The sequence below is a fragment of the Chiloscyllium punctatum genome, chromosome 44 (genome assembly GCF_047496795.1).
Source record: "Chiloscyllium punctatum isolate Juve2018m chromosome 44, sChiPun1.3, whole genome shotgun sequence".
In the NCBI taxonomy this organism is placed as follows: domain Eukaryota; kingdom Metazoa; phylum Chordata; class Chondrichthyes; order Orectolobiformes; family Hemiscylliidae; genus Chiloscyllium; species Chiloscyllium punctatum.
The window spans coordinates 4,576,901-4,604,574 of NC_092782.1; the positions used below are offsets into that span (position 1 = coordinate 4,576,901).

At 37.5% G+C, this 27,674-nt stretch overlaps 1 protein-coding gene across 1 annotated transcript in view; it reads left to right on the forward strand.

Moving 5' to 3' along the window:
• LOC140466676 (ATP-binding cassette sub-family D member 2-like) overlaps positions 1-27,674 on the forward strand; it is a 91,806-nt gene that overhangs the window by 13,154 nt on the left and 50,978 nt on the right. The window contains exons 2-5 of the mRNA XM_072562130.1: positions 2,046-2,226; positions 11,666-11,790; positions 20,829-20,997; positions 22,875-22,969. Of these exons, the coding sequence (XP_072418231.1) occupies positions 2,046-2,226; positions 11,666-11,790; positions 20,829-20,997; positions 22,875-22,969 (570 nt within the window). The remainder of the gene's footprint in view (positions 1-2,045; positions 2,227-11,665; positions 11,791-20,828; positions 20,998-22,874; positions 22,970-27,674) is intronic.

Sequence of the window (27,674 nt, forward strand, 5' to 3'; positions counted from 1 at the left end):
CCTCCTGATTTCTCTGGAGACCAGATTCTTCAAAGAATGTCGTTACACTAACTTTTAATATGGGTAGCTTTTGTTTGTCGAGATTGTTTTGATTGATTAGTTTAAGGGACATGTCTCTTGCTTGGTGGGCCCTGCTTAATGCATCCAGTGGCAAGTGGGATGTGCGGAAGAATGAAGGGTGCGAGGGATATGCAGCTTTCAGCGATTGGTGATGGAGGGGGGAAAGCAATGGTAAAGAACAAAAGAATGAAAATGCAATTCCAACAAAAAAGGTTATCCTGGTAGAAGAGGTTTTTCAATGAGTGATGAAGTGGAATGGATGGAAGGATGAAGTTCACAAGACAAGTGGATAGGTGAGAAGGCATGAGATGTGGGTGACATGAGAGAGAAAGCGTGTGAAGGGTAGATTGGCTTGAGAGAAGTGGATCAGCTGATGGAATTTGTTCAATGTAGTAAAGAAACAGGACAAGTACTTGATACAACTTATCCATATTGATGCTGTTTTGTTAATTAAGTCATGGGTTGAAATGATTTAAAATAGTAGTGATCCAACATTTATAAGAATCATAATTGCAGTTCTTTTAAAATTTCAACATTACTCTTTAAACTTTTTCTTGTCTTTAATGCTAGCACTTTTTTGCTTGCACTCCTTATTGCTATTTTGTTTCTTTTCATCACTGGCACAAGAGGTTAGGTGCTGTAGTACTGGCAAATAAAAACAAAGTGCTGGAAATATTCAGTAAGTCTCTGCAGACAGAAGTCAAATTAATTCTTGGAGTCGGGTATTACTCTTTAGAATTGAAGGAAGGTGAAAATATGATGGGTATTTTTGCTGTTGAAGAATAGCAGGCAGAAGAATACTAAAAGGATAGGTCTGGGATAGGCTAGAGGACAAGACAGACTAAATGACAAATGTATAATGGAACAAAACATACAGGTTATGGGGCTGTAGTAAAGAAATAAAATATTTATTCATAGTGAATTTGCAAGGCAGAATAATGAACAGCTGTGTCCAAAGGCAAAAATGTGAAAAACAAGATTAAGATTTGGCACATGACGAAAGAAACAGGACAGAATGGGAGCCAGAGATTGTGATCTGAAATTGTTGAATTCATTGTTGAATTCATTGTTGAGTTGAGAAAAGTTGGAAATTGCCCAAGTAGGTGATAAGGTGCTGTTCTTCAAACTTGCGTTTTGAGCTTTATTGAAACATTGCAACAGGCTGATGACAGAAAATGTAAACGTACGATCAAGGTGGTAAGTTTAAAACGGCAAACAATTGGAAGTTCAGGATCATGCTTGTGTACTGAGTGAAGATATATTGCAAAATGGCCCCCCTGTCTGTGTTTTACTGACTCCAAAGGAGTGGAGCTTGCAGTGTGAATGGGGAATACAATATACTAAATTGTAAAAAGTACAAGTAAACTGTTGCCTCATTAGGAAGTAGTATTTGGGTCATGGACAATGAGGAGAGAGGAATTAAAGAGGCAGATGTTATACAATTGCAATGGAAAGTAGATTAATTTTTGGGGTGACTGTGGAGTGGACCAGGGTATCTGTCACTTCACGATGGTCTTGGCAGGGAGATGAGAAGATATGTTTGGTGGTGGCATCATGTTGGATATGGTGGAGGATGATCTTTAAAATATGAAGGCTAGTGGATAGGAAAAAAGGACAAGGAGAACCCAGTTGCACTTCTAGGAGAGAGAGGCGAGGATGGGATCAGAAGTGTGGAAGAAAGGTCAGATACAGTTGAAAACTCTGACAATCACGGTGTGGTGGGGAGATTTGTGTAGTATGGAAAGCTCAATTGAAGACAACTTTCTTCTTCTTTTAGAACTTGAAAAATTAGTCTGTTAAAGTTCTGCAATTCTTTTTCACGTGGAATTGTTTTGATCATCCAAGTCTCTGTTCAAATTACCAGTAATTCTGCACATTACAGGCACTTAAATGCATTTGACATTTTACACAACAACTTTCTGTAATAAGATAAAGTTAGCATACGCAATATTTATACTTTTATCATCTCTCTTTTGTTTTCTTAGGTGGAAATGAACCAGCTACAGAGAAGTTACAAGTCACTTGCTGCCCAGATGAATCTTATTTTATCCAAGAGACTTTGGTACATTATGTTGGAGCAGTTTCTAATGAAGTATGTGTGGAGTGGGAGTGGATTAGTGATGGTGGCACTACCGATCATCACGGCGACAGGTTTTGCAGACAATGGTAATGAAGCAAATTTTCATACTAAATCAAGAAATTGGTTTGGTTTTGGCAAAGCTTATTAAAGAACCCAGAAATTATATGTTTAGTTAATAATTTCCGATGCAATCCTGGGAAAGACTCCAGCAGGAAGCATCCCACAATAATAGGAAAAACATTTGAGTTGCTCCCCTATCCTTTTGAGTGACTGACTATACGGTTCTGCTCATGTTAGTAGACGCAACAGATTTGTCATTATTTATCACTAATAGTAAGACGTCATGATATTGGGAAATCTGTTACATAGAGGCCATACAATTATTTCGACAGGTCTGTAGTATTCAATATTATAATTCTCATGAATGTTTAATAAATTCTTGCCAATCTTTCTGCAGCATCCAACAAGATTGATCACACCATTTCCCTCCGTAAAATATGTTGTATACATACAAAAATATTATATATCCACCAAGCTCACAATTTGCAAGTTGAAACAGGGAAAACCCTGCATTGTTTCTTTAAAATAGTTTTTATGTGTCAAAAGCTTCTTTAGTCCTTAATGGCCTCAATCTTTCCTGTCACATTGTACATGTCCTTACATTGCTGTTTAGTTTTCATTTTAAATCTTTGTTAAATGTCTTGGGAGCATTTCCTGCATTAAATGCATTACATGGCAAATTGTTTCTCTATTATGTTTTTAAGCAGAATGAAAGTGCAGTGTGAAGAGTGTATTATCCAGTAAGAATGCTGACTGCTGTAACTGGTGTCATATGTTAAGCTTTTTCTGTCGACCAGTATTTAACTCACATTAACTCCTTGCTTTGACTGATATGCTTATTTTATTCCTTTGTCATTCTCTGTTGGAATTAATCTAATATGTAAACGTTGCCTCAAACTGTCCCACCTTATACCTGCGTCAGGTTGCTGTTTTCTTCCGCACATGAGCAAAGCGATAAAGAAAATTGGAAAACAAAGAGAATGCAATGTATTGCTTGACCAAATTATTTGTTGCCTCGAAGCATAGATAGGTTTGAAACAATTGAAATCAATCTAGTTTATTTTTGTGACATAATTATGATAAAATTATCAAACACAGATCGTGAAATTTAAACAACTTGTAAGAAAATTCCTTCAGTAATAAAGACCAGCTTCTTTGATAATGGGAAGCAGACTGAGATGGATCATCCACTCAGTACTTTTGGCTGAAGATAGATTCGAAAACTCAAGGCTTTTCTTTTGTACTAACTGGTTCTGCATATCAATGAGTTGGAACCATTCATGTAGCTTATTTTCTCCAGTTGTTTAATTGCCTACTACAATTTATGAATAGATGTGAGAGGACTGCAAAGTTTTGATTTGATCCATTCGTTAAGTATCATTTAACTCTGACTGAACAGCAGATGCAGTATACTATAGAGTGCATGTTACCTGTACTGTAGCTTTCCTCCGGTTCGCACCTCAGTTTTAGGTATGCTTGGTCCTATGTCTGATAAGCTCTCCTGCACTTTTCATCCAACCAGGATTAATCTCTTGTTCTATGGTAATGGTCGTGGAAGGGATATAGGTTGTAATGAAATGCAATGCTGCTGCTGCTGCTGCTGATGGCTGATGGCGGCACGGTGGCACAGTGGTTAGCACTGCTGCCTCACAGCGCCAGAGACCTGGGTTCAATTCCCGACTCAGGTGACTGACTGTGTGGAGTTTGCACATTCTCCCCGTGTCTGCGTGGGTTTCCTCCGGGTGCTCCGGTTTCCTCCCACAGTCCAAAGATGTGCAGGTTAGGTGAATTGGCCATGCTAAATTGCCTGTAGTGTTAAGTAAAAGGGTAAATGTAGGGGAATGGGTGGGTTGCGCTTCGGCGGGTCGGTGTGGACTTGTTGGGCCGAAGGGCCTGTTTCCACACTGTAAGTAATCTAATCTAATCTAATCTAAAACTCTCAAATGCCCAGTTTTGAGCTTCTGTTTTTGCCCTGAATCTACCCATTTTGGTAGTGCTACACAACACATTGATTGTCGGTATCTTTAACTAATAAGCTCGAAGTCTTGAAGCTAGTGGTCATGCTCACTAACATCGCGGAGGTTAATGTGCAGTTTGACTTTGTGCAAAGTAATTTTTTTTTTTCTCTGGGTTTGGTTCTGTCACAGCCAAGGCCCATTCTGACAGAGTTTCTACAGGACTCAATCAAGGTGGTCAATAATAGAATTACAGAGCCACCCTTGATAGAAATTGAATTGTCCCACCCAGGAAATATTCTTTATGTTGCTTCCACATGTCTTATTCCAAATGATGGGTGAAAGTGAGGACTGCAGATGCTGGAGATCAGAGTCAAGATTAGAGTGGTGCTGCTAAAGCATAGCAGGTCAAACCATATCTGAGGAGCAGGAAAATCGATGTTTCGGGCAAAAGCCCTTCATCAGGATGTTCAACATGGAGGAGCTCTGATTCACTATATAATCAAGGGTAAAAGTGGTGATCCACAGCTCCCTTGCATATATTTGACCCAATGTCATAAGACTTCATGGGATCTAAAGTCCCCATCGACTCTGTGGCCACTCCCTCTAGCTGTGCACCACTATGCTTTTACCTCTTAGTGGTCTGTAGTTTGGAAGAGGGATGATGGTGTTGGAGTCTGAGATGTTGGCTGAAGGTTATTCTGTATGATAGTTCTTGAAGATTTATTGCTGATGTTGTTGAGGAGGATGCTATATGGTTTACTGGGGAAGGTATGCCTTTGTTGTATTTGAACCTGCTGGAAAGTGATTTGCAGCCAGATGTCAAAAACAAAATGAGAGAAAAGGCCCTTGTGTACTGGTATTGTCCCTACCTCTAAGCCAGGTAGTCCAGGTTCAAGTCCCACCTGTTGCAAAGGTGTGTAATTACATCTCTGAACAGATTAATCATTAAAATATCAAAAAGACCAAGGAATGCTGTTATATTGAACCCAATTAGTTATTAATGTTCAATTTCTCAACTTCATTGTTTTGAATTTTATGGTTCCTTTTTAAAAAAAAGTTTAATATTTTTGATATAATTAGATTCACTTGTTTATTACGTATCCTGTTTCTGATGTTTGTTTTTGCTTTTCAGCACATTTGCCTTAACTTGATTTAAAAATGGTTGTTCTTTGTATGAACCAGAAATCTAATTAAAATGAGGTTTGAATACTTTTTCTGAAACATTGGGTAGAATCTCTAGTTAAACTACAAAAAAACCATTTGTAGTTTTGAGTTTAAAGTGACATAAATGAAAATAGGTTGAAATTGGAGTTGCAGTATGCAGCAGTTCATCTACAATTTCAACCTAATGTTTGCTGTAAATGAAATTAAGTTCTATGTTATGTTTTCATTTGAATTATCTCCAATTTAAATAGGCAATTAAACATTATCTGTGGTTTAGTATGGAGCACTTTTACCTCTGAGTCACGAGAATGTGGATTCATTTCTCACTCTGGTACACACAAGCAAAAACTAATACAATAATATAAGAGCTGCAATGACAGAAGTGCTTTGTTTCAGAAGCTTAAACCAAAGCTCTGACCTCTCGTGTGAATTTGACAGGTCCACAACAATACTTTGAAGAGGAACATGGGATTATCCTTGCTGTCCTGGACAATATTTATTCTCAATAAATGTCACAAAAAAGATTGTTGTTTTGTGGTAACTTGCTATGTGCAAAACATCTGTCAGGTTGCCTATATTATCCATGAAAGATTCTCCTTCTCTGCCTTTTCCCTCGTTTGAGGTGTGGTAACCCTCAAGTTAAATCACCACCAGTTGTTTCTCTCTGATTAGAGAGCAGCCCTAAAGCATGTTAAGACCATGACGACTTTACCTTTTCACCTTTTTTATTATAACAATAACTACATGTCCTCTGCTTTAGCATCCTGAATGTTTATGAAAACAACTGTATAAATAAAAGGTTGTCTTTAACTTGATTTTCCAGTATTTAACTTCATTTTAGATGGATTTCGCAAGAACTTACTTTCATGTATCAGTTTATTGTGTGAGTATTGCAAGTACTTAAATGGACGATTGGATTATTTGATTAATTAATTGGATAGATATAAAAGGGGGAATGGGTGACTCTTGTTGCGCAGTGGTAGTATCCCAATCTCTGAACCAGAAGGCCTGAACCAGAAAATATCTGAAGGGGGAAATAAGTGAGACTGGTGTGGAGAAAGAACTGTTAGACTGAGTAGTTAATAAACTCTACCATGCAGAGAGAGTTGTTGGATCCTGTCTCACTAACTAGTTTGAATGTAGTTTTACATTTCTAACCGAGAGTGATTGTTGAAAGATGAAAATTATACATTACAACTTATTTTCAGACAAAGAGTATCAGTGAGAAAAGATTTAGGACTGACTTTGCTAGCATAAGAGAAATGTTATAAAGAAAATAAATTTCTAAACTAAACTAGCTTGCTATACGTCAGATTTTTCACAAAAATGTGCTTACTCCAAGGAATTATTAGCAATCCTTGATGAAAGACAACTGGTGGATGCAAAGTTATAAGAACGTGCAAATAAATTAATTTTTATATAGATCATCTTGTGATTAAACATGTTATTTATTTTTGTTTGGAAAAAGAAGGAACATGGAAATTAGATTCATATGGTGTATGAAAAATGTTGTTTCTGCTCAGTTGTATTATAAGACAGATAAAAGCACCTTCTATCTTAGTCTCTTATGTTCCATCATCCAAATATTCCACTTCTCACATTCCTTAGGTCTTTTTACTCTCCTTGCAGGAGAAGAAAGCTCAAAATGACATGGAGAGGCACAGATCTGAAATTTGCCCTACAATCAATATCACTTTGAGCATTACAGGGGAGGTGGTGCTAGAGATAAGCCAAGTGCTAGCATGCCTGGCCATTGGAAATGGAAAGACAGGAGTTTCCCAACTACCTGTTGAAAAAAATCTGATGGCTGTATGTTGACTTGATGTCAGTGGGTACGTAAAACCTATATTGTACATAGTAATGACTTATAACTTTAATTGTCAATTCTGATTAATGTCTTTCATTTCTCACAGGCCTTTCACATTACCCTCAATGGTGTGGATGGAGGACAAAAACTCCTCAGGTCAATCACTGAGAATGCGCCATTCTCAGGTACATGTACTCTAGTATATCTTCCACCTGCACAAATACGCCCGCCTCAGTGGAGGTGCCAATGAAGACAGATGGGCTGTCATATGGTAAATCTCACAATAGTAGCAAGAGTAGCTGGTGGAGATGGCACAGAAGTGGAGATTTTCCATCAGAAGCTACAGACCTTCAATCTTAACTTAGCTGAACACAAATGCTAAACCTTGGAGACTGTTGGTGAAGGAGGCTGTTCTGGAGAAGCATCACAAAACTTGTGAAGTTCTGTCACTCTCTTCAGTCACAACATGCATGGTTGGAGGGAAATTTCAGCAGCTGTTTCATTGGCATCGATCTGAGTTTCTTTGTGTTGGCTTCAGTCAGTCTGTTACTCCCATGCAACGATTTCTTCAGCATCGTGGTGGGACTGGTCCGGGATTCCAACAAGGAGGGTCAAGTCCTCGAGCCCAGAGTTGTGAAGTGGATTAAGTGGACTTTGTCTTAAATTTTCTCTTTTTAAATTTTTTTCTTTTTGTTCCATTATCATGAAATGACTGTTACTCTGAACTTGTTATTTCTTTATTTTTCTAATTTATTACTATGATTTTGTACTTTATAAGGATTTTTTGTTTCTTTATATTTCTAATTTTTATTTTACTAAGAAGTTGTACTCCAGAATCTGTACCTAGGTACTTGTGTACATAACATGGCGCCATAAATGGCGACTTGTCAACTTTTCACTGTATTTGTGAGGACATGTGACAATAAAGCTAATTCAAATTGGATGAGTCCATCTCTAATGTCCGTGCTAGGCTGCCTCAGGCATTGACACTGATATCTGGATACATAGAAAGGGTGGTCACCTTCATTAAAACATTAAACATGACAAGAAAATTCAGCAAAGTGCCCTCTAGCCCATAGATATTTTATTCAGTGTGGGTGCACAATGTCTTTATCCCCCCATTCAGAGCTCTATAGGTTGCCTGTTGTCTTGATGGCAGGTGGAGAGATCTTGGACTGTGCCTTCACAGCTTCTTAGATTTAGTGGAAGTTGTTCAGGAGCATTTGAGCAGTTCCAACAGGTATATCAGGAGTTTGCCTCTCATTGTGTTCACTAAAAAGGGTGGCACCATGTAGGAATATGTTGAAAAATAAGTCAAAGGATTTATAGTTGCACAGGGATATTAACTTGGATGTTTGATAATGTTGCTTCGTAAAATATATTTCACCACTTCATTGTCCTGTCTTGCTCATTTTTACTTGCTGCCTGCCAGGTGACCTGCCTGCCTGTCTTGTTAAGGTTGGTATAATTTAACAATGAGCAAAGGGTTTTTGTGAAAGACGAATTGTTGTTTGTGGAACTTCTTTGAATTGGGGAATACACTGGATTCAGAATTTGTTTCTGTGGCTGCACTGCTTCAGTTTAACAGAAACAAGTTGTCCCCAGCAGTTCTGTGTGGGACTGCTGGTCCATTCGTCACGTAACATCTTTAGAAGAAAAGCACAGAGTGCTTATCAGTTTCTTACTTTAAAGTTCCAGACTTTGCGGCTCTGCAATGTTGAAAAAAGTGTAGCAACAGTTAATGTTCTAGAAAACTTGGTTCGTGTATCCTGAATGCACTCTGATTTTTGTCCCAGCATCTGAATTACATCTTTAACATTCAGATTGCTTACTTAATTACAACTCTGCTACCTATGTGGTTCCTGTTGTAGCTTTCTGGAATATAGTGATCGAAGCTGTCAGTCATGTCTTCAGTTGGTGGACCTTGTCTTCAAAAAATCAACCACAAACTCTGCTTCAAGTTATGAAGACCTATAGAAAACTTGACTGTCCCAAGATGAACATATTATGACGGCTCTCTGGAAATCTGGTATAAGTACAAGTTTTGATTTTTTTTTTTTGTTTGCACCCCAGGTGTATATTGATGACGTGAAAACCCCTTTCATTGACATTTGAGTAACTTGGGCCAGCTTCATTGGCATGTTATGATCTCAGCTGATGATACCACTGGACAAGCCAGATCCAAGAGTGAAGCCTGGCCTGATAGATCATAAGTTTAACTCTTGCATTTGGTTAAAATGGTGTCTATTTGCTGAACAGGAGTCTACCAATTTTGTTCAGCAAGAGACCACAAAAGTTTATTACAGAAAGCAAACTAAGTATTTATTTATAATATATACAATTTAGAAATATCAACACACATTGACAACATCAACATTGACAACCCTTTTACTATTGTCCCAACAATATCCTCATTGAATTCTCAATCCATGGAAAATATTTCTCTTATCTTAACTCTTTAATTTCTTACTTAACTGACTTTTTCCAGTGTGATGCCTAAACTTCTTTTCAGATCTGACAGCTTGTAAACTTCTACAGAAACTTTCTAAGCTCAGAGACATCACAAACTAACCTGTCTTTTTGCTGATATGGAACAGTTCTTGTGAACTGAAACTCTATTCGTCGCAAACGTTTGGTGGTCCCTGACCATTTGTCTGTATGCCATAAAACTCAGCATGTAAACACTTTTGTCAGTTGCATAAGTATCTTGCTAGGCAACTAATTAAAGTCATGTGCTTTCTTAGACCGTCTTTATTTAGTTCATTGTTCACTAAGACTTTCTGACTTCTTAAGAAAAGTAGTTACCTTCTCAGAACTGAAGCCTCAGATTGGTTCTAACTCTATGGTAAAATCTAAATTCGTAAATTATGTACATTTATCAGAATATATGACATCTTGAACCCACAGTAAGTCTGCAAAAGCAGCAAACATAGCATTCAGTTTTTCTGACTGTTTTAGTCAGTTAGGAAGAGCATAAAAGTGCCAGCCCTGACAGAGAAACACTCGTGGGCAACAGATTACAAGATTCTACAAATCACGTTTTATACACTAACAGTTTTAGTTGCTGATATGCAGGTTGGCAGCTGGACAGTGCAGATCAAAGGCAAAACTCCAAACTGTTAGAAATTAGCTCCAAAATATTGGAAATGACCAACGGCGGAGCAATAAAAACATGTTCTCAGAACATGTTCTGTGAACAAAGACCTTTTCACTTAGGCAAGGAAATAGGTACCAGATCTCAGCATTTCAAACATTTCATGCCTAGCAATTGCTAAACCTCAATTTGTCATGCTTTCACTGGCAAGCTCCAGGAGTGCCATTTTCATGCTGTTAACTTTAAAATTGAAAGAAACAGCTGTTGAACCATTTATATCATTAAATAGACACACGTGGGGCTTCTCAAGAATTGTACATTATGCTCAGGTTAAAGGTGGAAGTCAACCGATTTCTGTCAGCTTCCTGATAGGCCATTAGTTCTAAGTATTTTAACCTGTTGTCTATTCAGAAACACACCTGTCAGTTCAAATCAGCCTCACAATGATAAGGGAGGGTATATTTTCCATACTTACATTTGAGTTATCAGGTATATTTATTAAGTCTCCAAGGCATTAAGACTGAAGTGGTGGAAATTTTATGTCTACAAGAATTCTCAGTTTATTTTGCCCTGAAGTCAGATCATACCCTGCTGGGAATTGCATTAACAGTCTGATATTGGTGGAGAACTGAAATACTTTACACTTGCAGCAAGCTTGCAGATTGATGTATTCAAAAAGGAACATAAAATTTTATTTGCTGTATTTTCTATTACTGTATTTTATCAATGATAGAATTTTTTTATGTTATACCTAGGTTGAGCACTTTTCATTGTACAATTTAATCAGTGGTTTTCCATTTAAATTGGAATTATCAAGAATAGAACAACAAGCTAAAAAGGTGTAAGCTATACAATAGATACATTTGATAGAATTGGTACAATAATGCATTGATTTTTCATGTAATTGTGGCTTTAATTGCTCAATGTGCATCTATTGCTATTTCCTGAAATGGAAGTTACTTTTCTTTCAAGATCTTCTGTGTATGTTGAAACTGGTAAATACTCTTGAGTATTCCTAATATAAACTTTATATGGACGATGGCTCTGTAGGTCCAAGTAATCAATTGCAGGAAAATACTTGGTGTGTTTTTGAGACACATTTGAAAATTAGTAAGTTCAAATAAATATCTAAAAATTACAAAAAAAATTCAAGCAAAAGCATTTCCTTCAGTTAAAACCAGCGGAATTATCAAAACATTGTCCTCCAATTCTATTCAATTCTGTCTCCTCATTTATAAGACAAATTGTTTTTGAAAATAAAGCATAAAGTGAATCCTATCTGTCTCTTCATATCAGGCCGTGTCTAAATGCAGGATTTATAATTTATGTTTATATATTAAAGTGCTGCTTTGTTTTCTAACTGGCAAATTACATGTCTGAGTAACTTAGTATATTATGTTTCATGAAATAGAATTTAATATGCATTATTATCTTTTTTCAAGAGTCAGAAGATGGACACAAGCAAGTAAGTTTGGTTAGTGAACGAACTGAAGCTTTCACCACAGCACGTAATCTGCTGGCTGCTGGAGCTGATGCTATTGAAAGAATTATGTCTTCATACAAAGAGGTATTGTGCACTATAAAATTATGAATGAAATTGCAGTCAGTTCTCACTGTTTATATAGGTGACATCATTCATGTATTCTTTAAAAAAATATATAATCTACATAAGGTTTATATGAAACTTAAGTATGAAAAGAATTTTCCAAGGTGATCCAGTCCCTGTCAAAATACTGAGGAAGCTCATGTTGCTGTTTTGCAGTGACACTGACATAGCAATCCCCCTAAGTGATTTATTCTCTATATGTTGTACCAGTGCAGGGAAGATTTGTTTTTATAATACAAGGGAAATCGCTTGAAAATTTGATAGTCTTCTTTTTACATAGGTCTGCTCATTTGGAAGACAAATTGATTTTAGAAAAACATGGAGCAAATCCTCACCCTCTGTCTCTCCATGCTGTGCTCTGACTAAATGCCCATGTAATAACCGCTTCAGGAAGAGAAAAGTAATAGCCTGATAATTTTTACATGTATTATAGAGTTGAAGAGACTGAATTATGCAGCCCCTCATTGTTTTCCTGTTTTGGATAATAACTCCTCCAACTGATTTCGGAAGACTTTGTCTTCAGGTCTCTATTCCTGGCTACTGCCTCCACTTATCTGCCTGGCCACTATAAGGGGCTGACATTTAGTGAGATTAGCCACAGGGAAGGAGGATTGTTGTATGTTTAGAGGCTGAGTAAATTGGGTCTTAGGGGATGAGAGATAATCTCATTGAAATATTTCATATTATGAACTCGCACATTTATGTATTCCCCCTAACTGGGAAATCTAGAACAAGAGGAACAATTTAAGGATGAAGGGCTGATCGTTTAAACCTGAATGAAAATAAGTTTATTCACTCATAGGTTCTGAATCTTTGGAATTTGGAAAGATTCTTGATCTCTTAGGAAATCAAAGTTTGAGAGTGAGCAGGAAAGTGAAGATGAGATTTAAGATTGATCACAATCATCTTGAATGAATGCAAAGTAAGGTCAACGTAAGCTCATATGCTGTTCTACTGAACTTTCTTATGCTGTTATGTGAACAGACTTCACATCTCTTATGTCATGTTTGGTCTTGAGCTGAGCTGCTATCTCCACATGTTGTCCACTGTCCAGACTGTGGACTTGCACTTCCATGGTATATCTTCTCTTCAGCACTTAGCTCATTCACTGCTCTGGCAAATGGATATAGATTTTTGTTTGGGATAAATGGAAAATATGTAGTTCGGGGATCTTTGACTTGTGGCTCTTGAGCCAAATCTGGTTTTTTAACAGCTCATTTGCGGATCCCCACTTTGTTTGATTGAGAAAGGCCTAAAAAGAAATCTAGCCTGGAAAAGTAAGAGCTTTGTTTTTATTATAGGGATTCAAATGTAATCATTATATGGCACTTCGCAGTTTTAAATAATTGTAACAAAAAAATGCATCATAATGCTCTAAATCTGTCTCAATATGCACATCATGGTTATCAATGATATTATTTCAAATATAATGTCTCAGCTTCTTTATTAAGATAACCAGTAGTCAATCAAAAGTTCTTAATTTTATGCATTTTAGGTTAACTTTTAGGTTAATTTAGAGTTAGATTTATTTTAATATTTTTCTCTTCTGATTCCTAAATTCAACATGCATATTCAATTGGGAATTGCTAAGTATTTGGTTCAGAAAGACTTGAGTTTTCTTCATACAGCCTCCAATAGGTTTTAGTTTAGGCATTTCTGCTTAAAAAGGCTGTTTAGATGAAAATGATTGCTTGCCTGTGATGTGGGTAAGGGCCGGTACCTTATTATAGCAACATAAAAATGTTCACTCCTGCTATACTAGTTGTTCAAACTGGAAAAAAAACATTGACAGTTCATTCAGATACTGGGAAACCACATACATCTTGGCATATTCCATTCTTCAGTCAAGCTCTAGAAAAGACAAACACAATAGAGGCCAATTTAAAAGAAAACATGAGAGCATTTTTTTCAAACAAAGCTCTAATTTAATCATGGTAATCCATGAATGCTCCGAACCCAGCTAATCTATAATATACCTTTTGTGGTGGAACGATGGCTCAGTGGTTAACATTGCTACCTCATAATGTTTCAATTCCACCCTTGGGTGATTGTCTGTGTGGAGTTTGCACATTCTCCCTGTGTCTGCGTGGGTTTCCTTCCACAATCCAAGGATGTGCAGGTTAGATGGATTGGCAATACTAAATTGCCCATAGTGTTCAAGGATGTGAAGGCTAATGAACTGTCAATGGAGGATAATGGGTCTGAGTGGGTTGATCATTGGAGGGTTGATGTGGACTTGATAGACCAAAAGGCCTGCTTCCGCACTGTAGGGATTCTAGTCTATTCTCATAACTAGAAATGGCTACCTTTCAGAACTTGCTATAGCTTACTCCGTGCTTCAGCATTTCATCCCACCAACAAAACTCCACTGTGAAAAGAACTATCTAAATGCAGTCTTTTCCCTAGATTTATGCATGCCTCTTGGATTCGACCACTACTAGGCATCTTAATAACTCAATCAAATTGCTTAGTGTCTAATGCATACATAAACAACTTTTGTCACATTTCTTTCTAGCTTCTATGTGTCTAATGAATATACCCCAATTCCTGAGCTGTTCTGACTGAGGATTGAGAATAATTTTGGTCATCGGTCTTTATTATGGATGTGCTAAGTGAGATTTTAGCTGGTTGTGAGGTTAATTGGCATGTTATTTATTACCAGTTCATGTGAAAATTTTCTTTTTGTCACGAAAGATGTAATCATCAAAAAGAACTTTCACTAAAGTGCAATGTCTCATTCTCAAGTCATGACTCCTGTAATATTTTAATTCTTCCACAAAATCTGAGATGTATGTAATTTCTTTAGGCCTTTGTATCCAAAATAGAAGATTATTATATGTTTGGGGAAAACAGTCGTGCATTTTAATGATGTAATATGATACGACAGAGTGCAATTAGAACAAATTATTACAAATCAAATTTTAGTATATATTATGATATTCACTGGCATTGAATTATAAAGAGCAGTTATGTGTGATTGTGTTCCACTGTATTACATTTGTGTATCGTTTTGGGACCTTTTACATCTTAAATGTTTGATGCATAAAATCTGCCTCAATGAAAAACAATGCCCAGAATTATTTCAAGGAGTAAACTTATTCTGAATCTAAATCAATAATGTCATTTATGATGATCAGTTTAAATTTCTGTAAGAGTGGAAACTAATTATCTGTCATATACTTAGGCACTGATTTTGAATCAATTACATAAGCATTTTTAAGACATTCGCTTACAACACATTATTTGGTGGGTTCGAAAGCTCTGTATTGTATTTAATGTACAGTTATTTTGGTTTAAAATTAATTTTTTTGACAGTTATGATGTAATTGTCAAAACTAGTTGTGTTTACAGTATAGCATTTATTTGTTACCTTTTTAAATATCACACACTGTTTCACTATTGACATAATTGCAGGTGTAATGACTGATCTTTAGTTTCGAAGTAGAGCGTTTTTGCTACTGATCTAACAAAATAACTGCCTTATAGCTAAAGCTGCCTAAAGGTGGAGCAGGGAACATTTATTGCAATCTTGAATTTCTTCTGTGAGGTGTAATGAGATTTTTATAATTTTACCGTTATGTAACTGATCCCGTGACTGAAGAAAGAGAAAAGATACCAGCCTGTCGAGAATGAGCATGTAAAGAGGGAGATCTTTCAACGCAATATAAGAGAGCTATGTTTGATAACCTACAATGAGCACCTATAAATAAAGGAGTGTTATAGTACATAAAGAATTGAAGAGCCTTACTTAGAGATAAGGAGCAAGCTGACTCAGTATGTCAATCATGAAATTGTTACAGTGTACATTTGGCCTATTGGTCCTGCATCTGCATTTAATAATGAGAGTCTCTTGCCTTTTCCTGGTGACCCTGCACATTGTTTATATTAAATAATTATCTGACTTTCCCTTGATTGCATCAATTGAATCTGCCTTCACACTTCCTAAAGGTGCATTCCAGACTCCATCTACTCACTATATGAAAAAAATAAAATTCTTATCTCTCATTTGCAAATCGCTTTAAGACTCCAAGTTTTGCTCTTGATCTTTTTACAAGCGGAACATTTTCTCCCTATCTACTCTGTCCAGACCCATCATGATTTTACAAGTCTTTACCAACTCCCCTGCCTTAGCCTTCTCATCTCCAATGAAAACAGTTACAATTTCTCCAAAATATCCTAATAAGTGATGTTTCTCACCCCTAGAATCATTCTCACCAACATCTTCTGCACTTTCTCTGATGTATTCATACCCTTTCTATAGTGTGGCACCCAGGACTGGGGTACAGTGCTCCCCCTCAAGTTAACCAATGCATATTATAATAATAGCCTCTCTGCTCTTGCATTCTGCCCTTATTTTTAAAAAAAATCTTAGAATACTGTATGCTTCATTGACAGCTCTCTCTACTTGTCTTCCAAACTTTAATAACCTATGCATGTGATTGCGCACAGTTTATTGTGGTCCTGCACATGCATTAGAATAGTACTCTTAATTTTGTTATGTCTCTCTATCTTTCTTGTACCAAGATGCATCATATCACACTATTCCATGTTGAAATTTATTTGCCACTTATCTGCACATCCACCAACTCGTTAATGTCCTTTTAAGACTGACATTGTTCTTCCCACCGTTTGCAATTCTCCAGAGTTTTGTGTTGTCTCCTGCCCACCAAGATCTAGATAATTTATGTCAGGAAAATCAAGGATCCCAATACTGACTGATGGGATATTCAACTATAACTACCTTCCAGCCCAAAAATACCCATTAGTTATTCCTTTTTTGTTTCCTCTCCCTCAAAGTTTTGTATCCATGATGTTGCTGTTTGTTTTATACCATAACTTGCCTTACATTTCTGTTGTATGTCATTGTAATAAACATCTCAGTGTATGCTGAGTCAATCTTTAGTTTTACTCCTTCAAAAATTAGACTCAAAATTAGACGCTATTTTCCTTTAATAAATCTGTGCTGTCTCTTCTGAGTGAACTTTTATTTTTCCATTTGATTATTAATTCTATGAAGAATTATTGTTTCTAGAAGTTTCCCCAGCAAAGCTAAACTGACTTCCCTGCAATTGCTAGGCATTTGAACAAGGGTGTTTTGTTTCAATCCTCAGTCCTCTGGCACCAGGGAAAATTGAAAGATTATTGTCAATGATTCTGTAATTTCTACTCTATCTTTTTTCAGTATTCTTGGATGCATGTCACTCAATCCTAGGTGACACCTGCAGCTTAAGATACTCCATACCAATACTTCAATGAGCAGTTAGCTGGGTTGGTTCATGATGGTAGTTAGGGGAAATAATTCCAGAACCAGGATCTGAAACTAAAACCAAGTCTGAGGGGCATAGCTGAAATAGAAAAATTCTGAAGGCAAGACATCGCCTTAAAATACTTTTAAAGGTGTAACTCTGTCAGAAGTAGGAAGACTTTGTAGGCCAGCCAGGATCTTGGAAAACTTGGTGGGGAAATAAGTTGGAAAATTCTGAAGATAGGGCAAAAGACCTTGGAACACTTCTACGATGAAGCTGCACAGTGAAATGACTCCAAAGGGTAGGAAAAGCAACTTTGGAAGACTTTAAAAGTTAACTGTAAACCAGCAATACTCTGAAATGGATAAACATAAGATCAGAACACTTCAACACGAAGAAGGAAAAATCTAAGTATCCACTAAAGTTAGTCAGGCTGGTAGTCCATAGAGACAGTGAGTCTGGTGAGGAACCATTACCTCACTCATTTCATAATGCAGAAGGTCAACAAGGACGCCAGAAATGGAAGCACTGGAAATAGCAATTTCAATACTATAGAACTCCTTTAGATTTACATGTGAAACAGCAGTACTATCAAGTCAGCACATATTCACTGAATCCTGCAGTGCAGATTGAGGCCGTTTGGGCCATGAAGTCTGCACTGACTCTTCAAAGAGCATCCTGCCACTCCACCCTATCCCAGTAACCATGCACTTACCACGGCCAATCCACCTAACCTACATGTTATTGGATTGTGGACAGACTAGAGCACCCAGCAGAAACCCAGGCAGGCATGGGGAGAAATGCAAATCCCAGACAGTCTGCCAAGACTGGATTCAAATTTTGTGCTGTGGGGCAGCTGGTCTAACCACTATGCCAACCACAGGACTACTGTGCGGCCCCTATATTCTGTGGCTCCAGTAGTTGATGACTGGTAAAACAAAATGTGGAAGAAAGCATTATGGTGTGTGATGCACCAATTCAGAGCATTCAATGTGTAAAATAACTACTGATGATGGGTGAGATTTAATGAGATATCAGCATTTGGGAGAATCAAAAGAAGCCTTGTAATGGATTTATATTGAGTATTGGATTTATGCTGAGTAGCAGAATTTTGCAAACATGGAATTTTTGAGGAAGTATTAATTACCGATTATATGATTGTTGGTATGAGAGTTTTCATTGTTTTAATCCAGGGAGGCTTTAACACTTGGAACACCCAATTTTCTGCACTGCAAAAATCAAGGCCCAAAATGGGTCAGTATTTCAATGCCACATCGTTAATATTTCTGAATGAAACAGGAGTATCATATTACTCTATAGGACGGTACTGAATCCATCTGCTTGTGCACTCCCAGGAAGATTCCTCATTCTTTGATGGGAAAAATGAAATTTTAGTTAGCATGATTGGTATCCATTGGGTACTGACACTATGGTGCTAAGGGCAAGTAATGTCCCCAGTATAGGTGAAGAACGAAGACTGTGTGTGTGTGTAACAATCCCTATAGTGTGGAAATGGCCACCTGGGTCAACAAGTCAACACCAACACTCTGAAGAGCATCCCACTTCGACCCATCCCCCTGCACTTATCCTGTAACCCTATGTGTCCCATGGCTGATGCACCTAACCTACATATCCCTAAAACACAATAGACAATTTAACGTGACCATTCCATCTAATTTGCGCATCTTTGGACTGTGGAAGGAAGCCAGAGCACCCGGTGGAATCCCATGCAGACACAGGGAGAATGTGCAAACTCCACAAAAATAGTTGCCCAAGGGCAGAATTGAAAATATTAACATTGGTTGACAAAATTGAGAACAAGCAGTTTGTTCAGTAGAACTGGATGCAAATAGTGAGTTTAGGCAGATGCCCTTCGAAAAAGTGTCAAGATTGCTGATGTATATTGTGCCATTTGGACACTATTGCTTCAATAGTTGATCATTTGGAATCACCTCTATGCCAGGGATTTTCCAAAGAGCATTGTTGAGAATCCTGGAAGGGAAATGGGGGAACAATTTGCATATGGATGACACCCTCATTCAAAGTTAATTGAAGAAGAGATACAACTAGAAGTTCAGGCTGTTCAGAATGCAGACCTTCCACTAAATGAGACATGTTAATTCTGGACGCCAACAATTACATTTCCAGGATGCATTATTCCAAGAACAAGTTTTCATGGTGGACCCCAACAGTCATCAGAAAAGTTTTGGTATCAGAATATGTAAACTATGTCCACACAAGCTAGAGTATGAGTTTTTCTTGGAGACTGAATAGAGATGCACAACCAAAAAGAGAAGGCATGAGCAATTATTTGGAAATGTTAAAGATGAAAGGGAAAAATGTTAAATTCGTTAATGATTCTAAAGACTGTTTAAGTAAAACTACTGGAATATGTCGACCATCTAGGCAGAAGTGTGGAGAAATGTGATGTAATGAGTTTCATGTAGATCAGACATCAGTAAGAGAGAAAATCTCTCTTGAGTGAACATGTGAAGAGAATGTTATTTTTGATAATGTGATATGTGCAGATGTAAATAGAGAATGTATCAGTACAGAAATTAAGAACTTGCAGCTTCGGTAACAGTGCATGTGTGTCTGCGAACCAAAATACTCGAGGACAATATCTCAATATACAAACTGCACTGTTAGCTTAAAGCTCAAGATGAAGCATTCTAAGTTTGGGAGAAGATTTGTAGCTCGGGTGCTCGTTGTTGTGGTTCTGTTCGCCGAGCTGGGAATTTGTCTTGCAAACGTTTCGTCCCCTGTCTAGGTGACATCCTCAGTGCTTGGGAGCCTCCTGTGAAGCGCTTCTGTGCTGTTTCCTCCGGCATTTATAGTGGCCTGTCTCTGCCGCTTCCGGTTGTCAGTTCGAGCTGTCCGCTGTAGTGGCCGGTATATTGGGTTCAGGTCGATGTGTTTGTTGATTGAATCAGTGGATGAGTGCCATGCCTCTAGGAATTCCCTGGCTGTTCTCTGTTTGGCTTGCCCTATAATGGTAGTGTTGTCCCAGTCGAATTCATGTTGCTTGTCGACTGTGTGTGTGGCTACTAAGGATAGCTGCTCGTGTCGTTTCGTGGCTAGTTGGTGTTCATGGATACGGATCGTTAACTGTCTTCCTGTTTGTTCGATGTAGTGTTTTGTGCAGTCCTTGCATGGGATTTTGTACACTACATTAGTTTTGTCGACCTGGACCCAATATACCGGCCACTACATTGGACAGCTCGAACTGACAACCGGAAGCGGCAGAGACAAGCCACTATAAATGCCGGTGGAAACAGCACAGAAGCGCTTCACAGGAGGCTCCCAAGCACTGAGGATGTCACCTAGACAGGGGACAAAACGTTTGCAAGACAAATTCCCAGCTCGGCGAACATGACCACAACAATGAAGCATTCTTCATACTACTTAATGAGTTACCAACACATTGTTGCAATTAGTCAATGTTGTGGCCCAGTGGCAATAAAATAGTGGTAAAATATTCACTTTAAATTACTGATGGTAAATGACATTCTTCAGTAATCGTATTGAAGACTATTGGGGCTGCACAAGTAATGACCTGCAGTGCATCCTGCCCTTGGAACTTGACACAATTGTATGCAATGGTGTTAGATGTATTATTGTGGAAGTTCCTTCCCGTGTGAAAACAGTTCAGCAAATCATATACCAATACATACTTTAAATGAATCTGCTGTTTTGTATCCAGATCAAAAAGGTCCTGTGTTGAATATTTTCTATATTTTTTTAACTTGGTAGATCACTGAATTGGCAGGCTACACAGCCAGAGTGCACAACTTATTTTCTGTTTTTGAAGAAGTTCAGAGAGGAATATACAAGAGGTCCACAATCAATCAAGAAATGGAAACTGACTGCACCAAAGTAGCTAAACATGGATTCCACATTGAAGTTCCTTCAGAACAAAAAGGTAATCATTGTAAATGAGCACAGTGTTCAAACAAAATATTAGTTTTTTTCAGTTTTGTGTTAATTTCAAATTTTAAAATGTTGAAATTCAAATATATAACTCTAAATTATCAATCAGAATGCATAATTCACAAATATTAAATAATTTACTGTTGAACCATTTGGGCAGTATGGCTTGAATTTTGACCATAACTTTTGTGATAGCTTCGATAAACTGGTTGCTGAGACTGCAACACTCAACTTTACACTCTTGCATATCTCTGATAATCTTTCATTCTTTTGATAATCAAGAATCTATCTACCTCTGCCTTAAAAATATTTAAAGATTTTTCATCCGCTACCTTTTGTGGAAGGGAATTCCAAAGACTGTCAACCCTGTAAGAGAAATAATATTTTTTCATCTCTGTTTTAAATGGGGACACCACCCTAAGTTTTAAACTATGTCCCCTAGTTATAGATTCTTCCACAAGAGGGAACATGCTTTCCACATTTACCTAGTTAAGTCCCCTCAGGATCTTATAGGGTTTCACTTAAGTCACATCTCACTGTTTTAAATTCCACAGGATACAGGTCTAACCTGTTTAGCCTTTCCTCATAAGGCAGCCTACTCATTCTCTGTGTTGGTCTTGAAAACTTCTGAACGGGTTCCAACACATTGACATCTTTTCATAAGTATGGTGACCAGTATTATGCACTGTACTCAAGATAATGGACTGTATGACCTCCCTATTCTTGGATTAAATCATAACATTCAAACAATCATAACATTCTATTAGCACTTCGGATTACTTGCTGTACCTGCATACTAACCTTCTGTGTTTCATGCATTCAGATACTCCAATGCGGCATGGTGGCACTGTGATTAGCACTGCTGCCTCACAGCGCCAGAGACCTGGGTTCAATTCCCGCCTCAGGCAACTCTCTGTGCGGAGTTTGGACATTCTTCCCTATGTCTGCCTGGGTTTCCTCTGGGTGCTCCGGTTTCCTCCCACAGTCAAAAGATGTGCAGGTTAGGTGAATTGGCCATATTAAATTGCCTGTAGTGTTAGGTGTAGGGGAGTAGGTCTGGGTGGATTGCTCTTCGGAGGGTTGGTGTGGACTTGTTGGGCTGAAGGGCCTGTTTCCACACTATAAGTAATCTAATCTAATCTGTCTGTATCTCAGAGTTGTGTAACACTCACCATTTAAAAGGAATGCAAATACCTATTCTAAATGTTCATATAGCAAAGTTCGTGATAAGATTCCCTTTGTTGAAGCAACAAATATAAGTTAACAGATAAATGTGAAGTACTATGTTGTGGGAAACAGCAGAATCTGTTTAAAATTGAGTTTTCAGTGGAGCAAAGGAAGACACATCTTGGATTTCCAACTGATATTTAAAAAGGAGAATTTAAATGAAAACTAACGTACTAAAAGAGTATTGGGGCTGAATTCATTTTAACAAGCAAGGAAATTATGAGGAGCCTACAGAAGGCTTTGAATGGATAGCAGTTATAACACTGCACCACATCCAGAGTTTGGAAATGGTAGAACGGGGAGTAATAAGAATGATGTGAGGAAAGAAAACAGCTACGATGGGAGGTGTTCTGAAAAAGTGTAGCTATATTTACAATTATGCAAATATTTCAGAAAATAATGAAAGATTTAATTGGTTGATATATCGGTAACGAGGGCATCGATTTGAGTTCATACAGAAACAAGAAACGGTGATTAAGTCAGAATATTTTCAAACAAGGAATTGCATAGCTAGGAAATACTTCACTGCAATGGGTATTGAAGTTAAGTCGAGCATGATCAATGACCTTTCATTAGATGCAAGCATAATGGTTTTCTATGCTGTTTTGTGAAATGCTTTCATTATTTTATTTTACCTGTTAGGACAAGTTATTGACGTTGATGTAGGAATTATTTGTGAAAATGTCCCAATTATTACCCCAAATGGAGAGGTTGTCATTTCCAGTTTAAACTTCAAGGTAAGCTTTAAATATTAAAACCAAGCATATTTCACGTAATGTTGATTAGACTTTACTATTGTATTTTTCCACATTACAGAAACATATAGTGTACTATTTCTAAGCATTCAACTGCAGCTTCACACTTGGTATTTGTACAAACATTAAGGAGTCAACTAACCATTGCAAACTTATTTCAAACGTGAAGAGAGTCAGAGTTTTTAAAGCATGGAAACCCCCAGACCATTAACTTCTGGCTGGTCATCAAATACCTATTTATTCTATCTAGCACTTTCAACTTTCCAGCACTTGGCCCATGATCTTGAATGCAATGGCATTTCAAGTGTACATCTAAACAGTTCCTCGATATCTTGAAGATTCCTGCCTCTACTGCTCTTTTGTATGCAGTGAGTTCCAGATACCCACAATCCGCTGGGTGATTTTTCTTCCCTCTAGTGCCTTCTAAACCAGCTGCTCCTTGCTTTAAAGTTGTGCCCCTGAGGTATTTACCCCTCTACTAAGAGGATAGGTTTCTCCCTCTTTACCATGTCCATGCCCCTCAAACTTGGTACATCTCAATCAGATATCCTGTAAGCCTTCTCAGCTCCAGGGAAAATACCCCTGCCTATCTGGTTTCTCATCATAGCTAAATTGCTCCATTCCAGACGATATCTTGGTGAACCTCTTCTGCATCCTCTCTTGTATAATCTCATTCTTCTTACAGTGACCAAACTGCACGCAGTACTCTACCTGTGATCTAACTAATGTTGCATACGATTTCATTATAACCTCATTGCTCTTGTATCAATGTCTTGATTAACAAAGGCAAGTCTCCCAAGTGCCTCCTTAACCACCTTATCCAGTTGCTTTCAAGAATTTGTGGGCATGCACAGATTCTCTGTACTGCTTTAGCATTCAATATGTACTTCCCACCTTGCCAGTCCTCTCCAATGCATCACCCCTCACTTTTCAGGATTTAGTTTCTTTGTCCACTGTTCTGCTTATTGTGTAGTTTAAAGTTTTCCTCTGTGCTATTTACCACACCATCAATTTTCGTGTCACTGTGAACCTACTAATCAAACTTCCTACATTCATGTTTAGATCATTAAAGTATTTAACAAACAGCAAGTGAACTTGCACTGAGCTCATGGGATGTCACTGGATACAGGATTCCAGTTACAAATACCATCGCCCTTTGCTTCGAGCAACTAAGTCATTTTGGATCCAATTTGCTAAATTGCAATGGATCCACTAAACTGTTAGGTTCTTAGCTAGTCTGCCATGTGAGACATTGTCACAAGCCTTACTGATGTCCAGAAGACTGCATCAATTGCAGTAGCCTCAGCCACACACCTAATCGTCATCATGAAGAATTCAATAAAATTATTAGACATAGTCTCTCCTTACAATGCTATGCGAACAATCCTTATCTCTCCAAGTGGAGATTAATTTGTTCCTCAGAATATTTTTTTTAATAGTTTTCTGACCACAGGCTTTAGACCCTAGCCTGTTGTTTCTTAGTTTATCCCAGTCATTCTTCTTGAATAACAGTAGTACAAACTTCCAGTCCTGTGACTCCCCTCCTGTGGCCAGTGAACATCTGAAAATTAATGTCAAGAACCCCTGCAATCTCCTCCGTTGCATCCCACAGCAACATGGGATAAATCTTATCTGGGTTTGAGGATGTATCCACTTTCAAGCCTGTTAATCTTCTAATACCTCCTCTTTTGGTATTCATTCGAATATATAATTGATGGTAATCCTGTGATCAGAAAAAGATATTAAAATTAAATAATTTATGGAAAGACGTTAGTAATGTAATTATTAACAAAACATTTTCTCACTGCAGAAATAAGACATACCAATTGACATCTTGGAAGAAACTACTATTGTGAGAAAAGATAATCCCTGTTGTTACAAATAACATTATATACTTTTACAAGCTCACTTTTGAATATTTCTGTACAGTTGGTAGTAAAAGGTTGAAGCTTGTGTATTATGAAAATGTGGAGATAACCACACTAACAGTGGTGTGGTTAATACCAACAAATATAATCTAAATTTTATTAAGCAGAGACATAATACAACTGAAACATTAGTTTGGTAAAGAAAGGGAAGTTGTAATTTTGTTAGGAAATGAGAATCTGGTCATTATTTGTTTGATGATGTAGTGAATTAGATTACCAGTGCACGATGTAATTGTGTTAAGGGAAAGAGTATGTTCTTCAGGTTCTGGTGATTTCTCAGTCTTTCAGTGCGGAGACACCAAAGTAGTTAACTATCTCCCTGCAAGAGGAAGGTGAACAAGCATCAGAACCTCTCCTGAGGGAAATAGTACCGATGAGGAGAACCTAATTACGCTCCCTATTGAATATAGAGATAATATATATAGTCAAAACAAAAACACACAGCCTTTCAGTAGAAAATGCTTCTTCAAGATCTCTGTGCTTCACCAGTATAGCCCCTTAAGTATTCCGGATTTTAATCACTCCACCATTGGGGCCATGCTATAATTTGTTCAGAGCACAATAGGACCTATGCTGTAGAATTCACTACCTGTATTAGTTTGCCTCTGCCATCATTTGCTCTGAGATATACCTGGAAATCTTCTCCTTTGACCAGCTTTTGGTCTAAAATCTCTTTTTATGGCATGACATCAAATTTTGCTGAATTTCTCCTGCAAATACCTTGGGACATTTTATTATATTAAAGTAATTAATTTTAATGACCCTGAAATTTACCCTGTAAGTGCAAGTTTTAAAAAATAAAATCATTCTTAGGGTGTGGGCATCACTGGCTGGGCCAGTTTTTTTTTTCTGTCCCTAGTTGCCCTTGAGAAGGTGGGGGTGAGTTGGCTTCTGCTGCCTTTGTTCTTCACGATAGAAGCAGTCTGGGTTTGAAAGTTGCTTTCTGAGGAGTTTGGTGACTTCCTACAGTGTGTCGTATAGATGGTACATGCTGCTGTTCCTGAGCATTGGTAGTGGAGGAAATGGATATTTATGGATGTGGTACTAATTGAGTCGGTTGCTTTGTTCTGGAATGTCAGACTACTTGAACATCTTTACAACATAAAAAAAGACCCATGAATCCTGACTATCTGTTTTCTGTTAAAAACTCAATTCCTGCTCATATATTACCCCCAAGTGCCATGAGCTCCTGTTTGTGTGATAACCTTTCATGTGCCATCTTACCGAATGCCTTGTGGAAGTCGAAATATGTGATATGTCCCAATTCTTCTTTATTAACACTGTTGTATCCTCAAAAGAACTGTAGCAAATTTCTCAAGCATGACTTCTAAAGTGGAAAGGATTTCCTCTCTTTCCATATCTGCAGTGATCAGACAAGATTGAAGTTTCCTTGTTCATTTGTTTTATTCAACCATATACAAGGGGAACTGCATGCTTCAGAAGATGATGCATGATCCATTGATTAATTACACAGGGTTATACTGTTTCCTGCATTCAAGGGCTGGTTCAGATATCGAATTACATAAGTTGGCACACAACCTCATTACATTATCCAATGGCATTTAATTTTATCTACATCATTGCATCGCTTCTCATTCCATTTAACATTCTAGTTATATTCTGCAGTATCTCTTAACTACCTTTGTGCCAGCTAAGTAATGATAACATATTGGTCTTAACCGGTGCTAACAACTTGTATATGAACATTGCTGTATTTTCTCCTTAATTTCCCTTACACAAAATCACGTTGACTTTGATCATATTAAAATTTTTTAAATGTCATTTTATTTCTTATAGAATGGACTTCAGCATTTTTCCAATGACAGATGCTAGGCTAATTGGTCTAGACATTCCAGACCTGATTTCTTTTGTTTCTCCATTGACGGTCCTGATGGATCTCACAGCCCTTTGCAGTAGATAGTTGTATTCTATTATAGCAGTGTTAACATTTTTCTGTTACCTGTAGGAAGTACGTGCCCAAGCCCTGCTGATAACAAAGATTTGATGCAGTTTCATTTTTCCTATTTCAATCCCTTTCTTGAATATGGATGTCACCTTTCTGATTTTTCAGGCCACTGGGTTTTCTGGGATATTTTGACCAATGGCTCTGCCTTTCTGCAGCTACCTCCTATAAAATCCTTCAGTTCCTGGTAACCTGCCTGCCTTTAGACACATCAGTTTGTTAAATAAAGGTGTTTAAATAAGTGTGAGGGCAGAGTTGGTTTGAGGGAAGACTGGGTAAGGAGTTCAGCAGAAAAGATGGCTGAAGAACAATGGCAGATATTTAAGAATGTTGTTTGTGACTCACAGCAAAGGGAAACCCCAGTGAGAAAGGAGGACTTTAAAAAGGAAATAAACTAACTATGGTTAACTAAGGAAGTCAAAAATCATATTGGATTGAAAGAATAGATATTTAAAAGTTGTGATAAACCAAAATAAAGTAAGAAAATAAACTGTGGGCAAAGAAGCAAGTAATTTAAGCCTTGTTTAAATAAACAAAAAGGAAGAGAAAAGCCAAAGTGATCAAAGACCCCTGAGAGAATGAGACTGGAGAGATAATAATCGGAATTAAGAAATGACAGCAGTTAAATAAATAATTTTCATCAATCTTCATGGTAAAGGATGTTCCAAAAATGCTAAATGATCAAGGGGCTAATAAGTGTGAGAGGAGGAAATAAGCACAGCTACTCACAGCTAAATGGTCAATTAGTCTGTTGGACCTGATTGCCTCCACGATTTTAAAGAGAATAACTGCAGAA